Source organism: Pieris brassicae, chromosome 1, assembly GCF_905147105.1.
Source record: "Pieris brassicae chromosome 1, ilPieBrab1.1, whole genome shotgun sequence".
NCBI classification, from domain to species: domain Eukaryota; kingdom Metazoa; phylum Arthropoda; class Insecta; order Lepidoptera; family Pieridae; genus Pieris; species Pieris brassicae.
The window spans coordinates 22,277,366-22,287,325 of NC_059665.1; the positions used below are offsets into that span (position 1 = coordinate 22,277,366).

The window sequence follows — 9,960 nt, forward strand, 5'->3', positions numbered from 1 at the left end:
CTACAACCGTGTTGGGTCTGGGCTTCAGATTTCTTTATCTGTTTCACGATAATTTTTTGTCAATCTAATAGACTAACGAAATTTTACCGATCACTTATATCAGCCCCCTGAGCGTCTCGAAGTTTTCCTTTACCGTTCGTTATGAAGGTTCGACCTCAGGGATGAGAGTGGCACATGCCATGACACAGATGATATTTATGAGTCAGCCTTAATGGTCAATGGTTAGTGGGTTCAGTTTCCGCCTCTCATTAGGTCCGTTGTGCGTAAAGTCCTGGTTAACTAAGCCAGCCTAGCTGCTTATAGCAGCACAGAAGTCTCCTGGACACTTGGTAGGTTTCACGGAGTGACCTCACTCCTCCGAGGATTTCTATTCTATTATATATACTATTTCGTTGGTTAGCCACAGCCACGCATTATGTGTGAGCCATACTCATGTATTTCATTTCTATTTATTTATTCTGACACAACGATAACTGTTAGGTCTTAGATATTATATACCTCAGCCATAAAGTTGTTATGAAGTTGAATACGATCCCCAACTCCATACCATTGGCTACCACTCTAACTCTCTTTATAAGTCTTCTACATAAACACTTCTTAACTATATCCTCAATCGTGACTTTTGTAATTCTTGTATTTATTATTCTTTTGTATTGCATCATTGCATGCATGTATAGCATTTTTTGTATTAATTTAGATTAAGGTTGGTGATTCTATATTTTTTTAAGGTTTTGTTATGCTCTTTTTGCATTTACTCGTCATATTTTTAAAATTTCTTCCCTTACTAGAGTTGCCTGAAGCGATCGCTGGTTATCGATAAGATCGCGTAGAACCTTATAATTTATGTTGTTTTTATTTGTATTGTTAAGTAGTTTTAATTAAAATAATAATAAATATTCCGTCTTCCACCATACAAGGAATTATGATCGAACAGGTTTTACAACAATATTTTCGTGTCCGGTCCTGTCATGTGATATTGGTGTTTTGTATACAAGGACCACAAAGTATATATTTTTAAATAGAATATATTTAATTAAATATGCATTTTACCTTGCAAGAAGTTATCGAAATTTCGAAAAAATGGTAATCTGTTGGAGCAAGGTCCGGGGAGTACGGTGAATGCCTTATACATTCTAATTCAAGCTTGTCTAATTTAGTAGCAGTCTGTTGGGCAGTGTGTGGTGTAGCGTTGTCGTGAAGCAGCAGTGACCTAGAGCGATTAACGAGCCTTGGTTATTTAGCCGCTAGCTTTTCCAGCTTGGTGTGCAGTTGCTGACAAAAGACATCTGCCATAATCCTCTGGCGAGATTTTAGAAAGTCATAGTGAACTACCCCGGCACTTGTCCTCCAAACACTGACACGTACCTTTTTCAGAGTCAATTTCCGCTTGGGGTACAATTTCGGTGGTTTGGCTGGGTTCAGCCATTACGATTATCGTACAGGATCCCCTTTTCATCACAAATAATGATTCGATTTATAATCCCTTCAATAAACAAATTATGTTACGAAACAGTTTTCGAAAAACAAATGCACCAAAATTGAATTTGGAAATTCTAACCAAAGAGGAGATATTTGAGATTAAGTCAGTTGGACAAGACGCCAATTTAATTTGTAAAGACCTAATATTATATTGGATTAGTTCTAAATTCAAAATAGTCTCCAAACCATGGAAAATGTGTGTATTTTGGAACAGTAATAGTAAAAGCACGCTTAAAACTGCTCTTTTGTAAGCTTAACATTAATCGTCAGTTTTTAAAATACTTAGTAGAAAATCCATATTAATATTAAACCATGGTCACATTATAGACCCAGGTCAAAGGACAGTAGGGTATAGTAGAACACGCGATGAGTAGTGATGTGCTGTGATATCGATCTAACAATAGGAAATGTCAAATAATATATTCATTTATGCATAAGGTGATATTTTTGATGATTTGTAGGTTTTATGAAGTGAGGCTGTACTGATGTATAAGTTATACTCTTTTAAGTGCCGAATAGTTTTATTTTTTGTCTGAAAATTGCATAATTATTAGGAGATTTGTTGTAATACCTTTTTTTATTAAGGGGATGGGCAGTTTATAATGTACTGAATTAATCCTGTTCTTTCTCTTGTTGTATCTTGTTGTAATGTTCTTTTCTCTTCTGTCTTTTGATAACCAATTTATAATAAAAGTTTATCAGTACGACGATTGTTTTTGTAGTTCATCAACTTGGCTAATATTTAGTTTTAAAAAACGCAAAAAATAAAAAAAAAGTTTGGATTATTTTTTAAGTTAGGTTAGGTTTTCCGTCCATAGCGAGCAGTTGGGGCTGTCGGATTTGAGTTGAATGGATGAATGCAATTGATTGCACCTCAAGGACCGACCCCCACACTCGCCGCGTCACTTACTCCGGCGTGGAGGTCTTAAAATTGATTTCCCAACAATAAAAAAAGATTTTAAAATATAATTTTCCTTCAATATTTTTTGAAGTGAAACTTCTTTAGAATCGTTGTGATTTCAAACCGGATGCAACGAAAAAACGACAGGTAAGAGACACAAATACAAAAATGTGTAGGATGAAGCCAGGGGAAAGAATGAGACAGAAATATACATACAATTTGTATATTATCGGTCTCTCCTCTTTGTGCCATACTTCGTAGCGTCCCCACTCCCGTCTTCTAAGCATAGTCGCCTGTAATTTGTGAGCCAGAGCGAGAGAGCAGATGTCAGTGTGTATGTATATTGCACACTGTTTAATACGTGCTTGTATTTGAGCATTTAACGTGTGTAGTGCATGTGAAAACTACGTGAGCTTACTGTACACTGTATGCGGCTGCGTATTACAGCGTTTTAGTAAGATAGCGTGGTGTGTTATTTTTTTAATTAAAAGTTTTATCCTACTTTTAGACATTGAAAAACGTCCAATTTACATATTATTAATAATAAAAACATTGTTTTTGAAGGTTTCACTTCTAACACGTGTGAATTGCACACATGTTTTTTTTTATAAATAACAGTGTCTATTATTATACTAATAATCGAAAAGGTTGATTACAACCACCACTGCGAACATGAATGTAGTGAGTGCGTCGCCTTGAAATCCCTCAAGAAAAAGGCACTCGAGTCTAAGTCAAGATACCTATTCAAAACCCCCAGGACTACTATATTAAAATGACAAATAAAACTCAAAAATAATTGAATATAAATATTTATTCACCCGCCAAACGGGCATGATCTCAACGCATTTATAATTATTTAAAATTACTTCTAACCCTTCACCAACCATGACCCCAACCATGGCCGTAGGACGACGCGTAGGTGGCCAATGGGGCATGGGAAATGACCGCTGGGGCCAAAGCTGGGGCGGCATGGATCACAGGCTGGGCAATAGCGACTGGCGCAGCGTGAACTACTGGAGCGGCCTGGACAACGGCGTGAGTTGATGGGTGGATCACCTGAAGGAAAAGTAAACTAGAATCAGTAGGAGATCATTTTGTATGAAGAGTCTATTATCATCATAGGATCATCTAAAGCAATAAATTTTACTGAGGGTAATTGGCTCTCCAACTAAACTCCAAAACGCTGAAGATGCGAATCATTTGACTTAATCATTGACATGTAAATCTCATAATTCTAGGAAGAACTGTGTTAATAAAAGAATTTTAACACTATTGGGTATTTAATAGATGAAAAGTGTGTGTTAGATGCCGAAAGAGTAGATCCATTTTACAACTTTAGATTGAGGATAACATTGAGGTCCTCATGCTTTTGGTGAAGAAAAAAACTTTTTGCTCATAAAACAGTAATGTTATTTATGTCAGGTTTAAAATAGCTATTATCTTATGTTTTCTATTGACTTACCCTCTGGAAGGAGGAGTAGCTACTGGCTGGTGCATGGGCAACAGCAACGGGAGCGTGGACGATTGGTGCGGCCTGGATGACGGGCGCGTGCGCAACCGAAATTGCTGGTTGGGCAAAAGTGAGGGCTGACTCGTGACCGAGGCTCAGCTGTGAATTTTATAAAACTGATTTTATAATATAGAACATATATCTAAATAGAAATTTTGGAGATTATGACTAATGTCCGGCATCGAAGCCTTCTCAGACGAAACACTTCATACGAATGGGAATTAAAGTTGTGAAACCACTCCTATACTACCCGTATTGATTTTTTTCAAAAGATTTTCTAATATACTTACAGCTCCATATCCGCCTAATCCTTCATAGCCTCCATATCCTGAGAGGAAACCTGGAGTTGGTTTGGCCGAAGCCAACGCGACGAGGGCAAAGAAAATCTGAAACAAAAAAAAAATTAACGACGGCCAACAAGACAAGGCATCTGAGGATTAGAAGAGTCGAGACTTAACGTCAAAATATCAATGTCAAAGGCGTATTAATTTTTGACAATGGTCATGAACGCACCCACCATTACATAGTTAGTAAGCATTTTAAAATAAATATTTTACCGTGTTTCCTATATGTAGACAACTAATATTACAACCTCAACATGTGTATATTTAAATTATTTTTTTAGCCTTTATTCCTCCACATTCACATACACATACACACATCTTATTCACATACATTAAACAAAAATAAATAAAAAATTTACTACTCTAAGAAGCGACCTTTGTCCGGGAGAAAGCCTCCTCCAAATTTCCGATTTTCCCTTCTGTTTCGTTTGACACATCTAGTGCATGACTTGGACCAATGCATATATTATCACAGTGTGTACGCAAATTTGCCCGAATTTATTGCTACTGATTTCGTATTACATTTAAAATATCATTCGTCGTATTGTATATACAGATTCTTAATGTCTATTTATTTTATGTGCAAAATTATCCATAATAAAACTATTTTTGACGGAATAGGTGCTGAAAAATGGTTAAAAATTGTCGAATAAGCTATTGAGCTTATAACCATTGGATTAATTCAATGCTCTTAAGCAGAGATTTCCAATGGAAGGAACCAACAGTGATTTTGGTTGGGTGGTTCCAAAGGATCTTGTCAAGGAGAACGAACAATGTAATAGTTGCAATCTGCCCCTAAATTGCCACGTCATTTTATTCCATTTTTTTGTATGACTCTTTCATAAGGTTTTAAAGGCCGGCAACACATCCGTAAGCCACCAGACATTGAAGGTTTCCAGGGACGTCGGTAAGCCTCCTTAGTGACTCTCCTGGTCGTTTGGCTATTATCCCACAGAAGTTGATCTTCTTCTGTATCTACCCATCAATTATGGGTCTAAGACAGGAACTGTTATTGCCGGAGTCTGAACGACCGAACGACAAATCTATTTGTCTATAACATATAAACGCGTACGATTTATAAATATAAAATGACTTACGAATGCACGCATGGTTGAATCGGCGTAAGAATGCTGTATGCTCAATATTAGACTAACGCGCCTTTTATACGTTTAACTATTTCGTATGTAGGTATAAGATAAAGTGCATATGAGCTATGTCCGCAAGGGCGTTGTTCACTCCATATACGAGTAACTGTGATTTAAATGTATCAATATTTTATAAGGTAAACTTAAGGATATACATATATAATCGCGACAGTTTAAGAATTGATGGAAATTGTTTTTTGCAAATGTTTTGAATGAAGATTCTGATTGCTGAAAAGCTCTTAAAATGTGAAATTATGTTAACATACCTGATAATAAATTATTATTAACTATAGAGTTATATATAGTACGGTGGTACGATCATGATTTTATATTAACCGTACCGAAACCCGTCGTTTTGTGTAAAATATAATGTTACAGTCGTGATTCGAACCCAGGATTTATAGGTCGACGGGCGCACATTTAAATCACTAGGCCTGCACTGCACATCCATTAAAGAAGTTTCACCAAAAATAATGCTGCTGTAAACTGTTAGTTCATTAAAATTATTAAAGCAATAAAATTAATGGTAAGAAGTGTATTAGTCATTTAATAACAGCCTTTCCAGGTAAGTTGTTCACCATACAATATTCCCATTTAGTATAGAGACATGCCCTCTATTTGAAAACGAAATTTATCCTCATACTTACAATATAGTATTTAAGTAGAAAATTTCTAAAAGTAAAACTTACATTTGTAGATCAAATGATTTTTTATTTAAAAGCTGATTAATACAGCTTATTATGCTTGTGAGCTTTCAGGAACAAGTTGTCTAATATTATTGGGTCACCTACGCCTTCTTCAAATCATTAAGGACAATAACAAGGACAAATCTAAAATACCCGTTGTTAGCATAAAAATGATTGTTCGCATATGATAAACTAAAAATAATGTAGTTAGGAATAGATTTTTTGATGTTGACACAAAAATACTGATGCTAGTAAAAACAAAATAAAGCGAATTGGATAAACATACCAATAGCTCTTAAAGTTTTCCCTTGATATGCTAAAGGTAGACTATTTAAAAGAAGACCAGTCGATGAGACTCGTATCTAAAGTTGCGAAATTAATCAATCACTAGTGGAGGGAATTAGCAAAAAAACATACGTAATGATGTTTCGTTACCTCACATAACAATTTCTTTAATATGGTGAATTTATAATGAAAACATTTATCGCAGTTAATTGCTTAAGAAAGAATAAGTGGTGAAATTTAATTGTACTTACCTAACTTTACTTTCCTGAAATATATCGCAACAACCATAAATATGAAAAAAGTAGATTGTAATTCTGTCAAATAATCATAAAAGTTAATGCGACAGAACAAAACTGATAAAGAGTGGTGAAAACAGATCTCTGTTTCACTAAGGTCATGATATTTCAAAAATAGTGGTAATAGAGTAGGTCTAAACATTCGTCAAAGTGTGCCGCGGTGTGTGCGGTTACTGTGTCGTCCGTAATTATATTTTAACAATGATACAGTCGTAAACGCAATTGCTCTTCAGTCATATTAGTTCAATCAAAATGATAATATACATTTAGTTATTTTTTCATTTGATATACGTACATAATTGTAAATGTAATGTAAGTACATTATATGCTATAAGCATATAATGTACTTGTGTACATGCTATAAGTACTAACTAGTACTTATAGCATTACCTTTTTTTTCCTGAAAAAAATAATTTTGCTTTTACGACTTTGTTTCTCGAAGCAAGCGATTTTTCTCCGTATTTTGGTATCTACAAGGATTTGATATGTCATTCGTTAAGATTACTGTTCTTTGCCGCGAGCAGATCCTCAGATCTCCGTTTCATTTGCCAAATGTATTTATGGCGTATATTAAACTAAAAATGACCGTAAACTCATACCTATAAATCAAAAAGTTTGAAACGGTTTTCATAATCCATAAATATGAAGAATTTTGCAAGAACTTATGTAATGTTATGAATGAAAATTGCCGTCGAGTTTACTACTAGACTGTATAGAATGTTTTATTTATTTTGATTGCGAATAGCTAAGCTTTTTTCAACCACGCTCGAGTGAATTTATGATGCAATAATTACATCACAAGGATTGAAAGCAAGCCAGATTGTAGTAACGCAACTATTAATTAATATTTGAGCTTTACAAATAAAATTTAGAGCTTTCATGTGTGTTTTCATGACTTTATAGTGCCTATATATATTTTTCGGTGGCACCTTTCAATTGGCATGTTATTGAGAGCCGGAATTGCTTCTATTTACTAGGAAATTCACCAGTGCTTTAAGTAAAGCGTTATGTATGTCTCCTATATGTAAAAACGTTTTGAAATAGACTAAGAGACAGGTCATGTCTCGACACAGAATTTTACTCAAAATCCGACTTAGAATTCCACGTTTGTAATTGCTGTTTGATGTGTATTTAAGTTCTTAATTATTAAAACTTATTTATTTCATTATCCTATTATTAATATTAATCCATACAACAATTCAACAATTCAACAACAACAATTCAACAACAACAATTCAACAATTCAACAACAACAAAAGTTTAGATTCCTTAATATTAGTAGTAGTCGTGTTAGTATAAGTTCCAAAAAAAAATTGTTAGATATCTTTTTCTTTGTAATGGTCTAGTTTTTGTATGGGCCCTTTATGGGTAAAAGCCTCCTGTATATTTTTCCAATTCTCTTTGCCTTGAGCAACATTTATCCAGTTTTTCCCCGCTATTTATATAATGTTATCCTCATTCCATAGCTTACAAAAATTATATACAATTAAACGAAACAGCCAAAGCTGGATTACATAATTTATAAAAAAAGGTTCTAACATATATAAAGGTTCTAATAGGAAAATATCAATAAACATAGAATTCGGCTTTTCTGTGTGATGCTGCGAGTGTGAGGGTATATGTACGTGAGATTGTGTATGTGAGACATGTGCTCATGATGTAGGAGCTTTAGCGCTATGGATATTCTTAACTTGTTTTAAGCATATTGCAAGAGCTTAAACGAGTAACTATTGGTCGTTGTATGTCCGGGATGCACGATACAAGACTTAGATTTTTCTAGGTAATTTGTAATAGGTGAGTATAGTATATATATTAAAATAAATTAAAAATAACAATGGCGCGTTACCGTTTTAGGCCTGGGCCTCAGGTTTCTGTATCTGTTATGATCCTATGTTAATGCAATAGGCAAGTAGATGATCAGCATAGGGCAGCCGTCTGTGCCTGACGCAGGCCATCGACTTTTTGGGTCTAAGGCAACCCAGTGTCCTCAGGTTTTCCTACACCGAACGTTCGAGCGAATGTTAAATACGCACATAGAAAGAAAGTTCATTGGTGTTCAGCCGAGGATCGAATCTACGACCTCAGGCATAAGAGTCGCATGCTGAAGCCACTGGGCCAACACTGCTGTTAATGTATTAAAGTCAAACTAAAACTCAACAACGTCAACATAAAAGATGTTAAAGTGATTTTAAATTTACATTTACTACCAGTTCATTAAAGTCGTGGAACGGGCAAAAAGAACTGGCAAGAAACTTTTCGGCACTGTTTTTTATCGCCAACTTTTAAGTCATACAAATTGTTTGAACTGGAGCAAATCAATCCCAAGGATTAGGATCATTTCAATAATCGTCAAATTTATAAAAAGATTTATTGATTTTACGTTTAAGCAAGCTGCACAACATAACTAAGTATGTGTGGGTGAGAATTTACCATACAACTCTAAGTAGTGGAGCCCTACAAGCCTCTTAGAATTACTATGCTCATATTCAAGAATAGCGTTTATCTAATTCGTATCTGTACTTCTCAGGTATCCTGTTCACACGACCGGTACATGTAAAATAGTAACGGGATTCTATTTGTCCCTATCCTGTTCAATCACAGGTGTCTGTTTGAATACAATCTTTAAAAGATGGTCGTTTATTTGTTTTAAATAAGATAGAAAGTATGAGTTACGATAAATGGTACCCAAGTTTACAAAAAAATGTTATCTTTTACTAGAATTTCATGTTTGAATGAAGTTTTTTTCTTTATAAGACAGGGGGGGGCAAACTAGTCTACAGCCCAAAAAGGTCATCTTGAACAGCCTCAGAGGAAGGATGCTTTCTTTTCAAACAATTGGAGGTCGTATGTCCCAGGGTCTTCCATACACCGGGAGTCGATTCCACAGCTCGCTAGTTCGCAAAATAAAATTGCCTTGTAAAGCGTACCATGGAAAATTTCCCGCCATTAAGGTGATGCGGATCAAATACGATTGTGATGAAACGAAGTATGAGTGATCAATACAAGCAAGTATTCAGAATTCACCATAGTAAGCATAGAGACGCAATGTCTATGTCACAAAGAAGGTCCATTTAAAAATGTAGATGGCTGTATTTACCTTTTTTTTCGACAATTAGATTCACTAAAGACAGCGCTACTTTATACGAATCTAGCCTAAATAATAATTCTGGCTACTGAGTCATTATGTTGACTTAATTTTTTACAATACTAGTAAACACCTTAAACCAAGGTCTTAGTGTTCTATAATGTTTTTACATATGTTCGTGTGTCCGAGATACCGCACTTGCACAGTTATATTCACTACACCAGGTTTA

At 35.0% G+C, this 9,960-nt stretch overlaps 1 protein-coding gene across 1 annotated transcript; it reads right to left on the reverse strand.

Moving 5' to 3' along the window:
- Positions 1-3,256: 3,256 nt before the first annotated feature.
- On the reverse strand, positions 3,257-5,350 carry LOC123706776 (cuticle protein 63-like). Its single transcript, XM_045656206.1, has 4 exons — positions 5,332-5,350; positions 4,181-4,276; positions 3,843-3,989; positions 3,257-3,436 (listed from the first exon to the last, which is right to left on the reverse strand). The coding sequence occupies exons 1-4, from the start codon at positions 5,341-5,343 to the stop codon at positions 3,257-3,259; spliced, it is 435 nt and encodes a 144-aa protein (XP_045512162.1). The 5' UTR covers positions 5,344-5,350.
- Between the last annotated feature and the right edge of the window lie 4,610 nt (positions 5,351-9,960).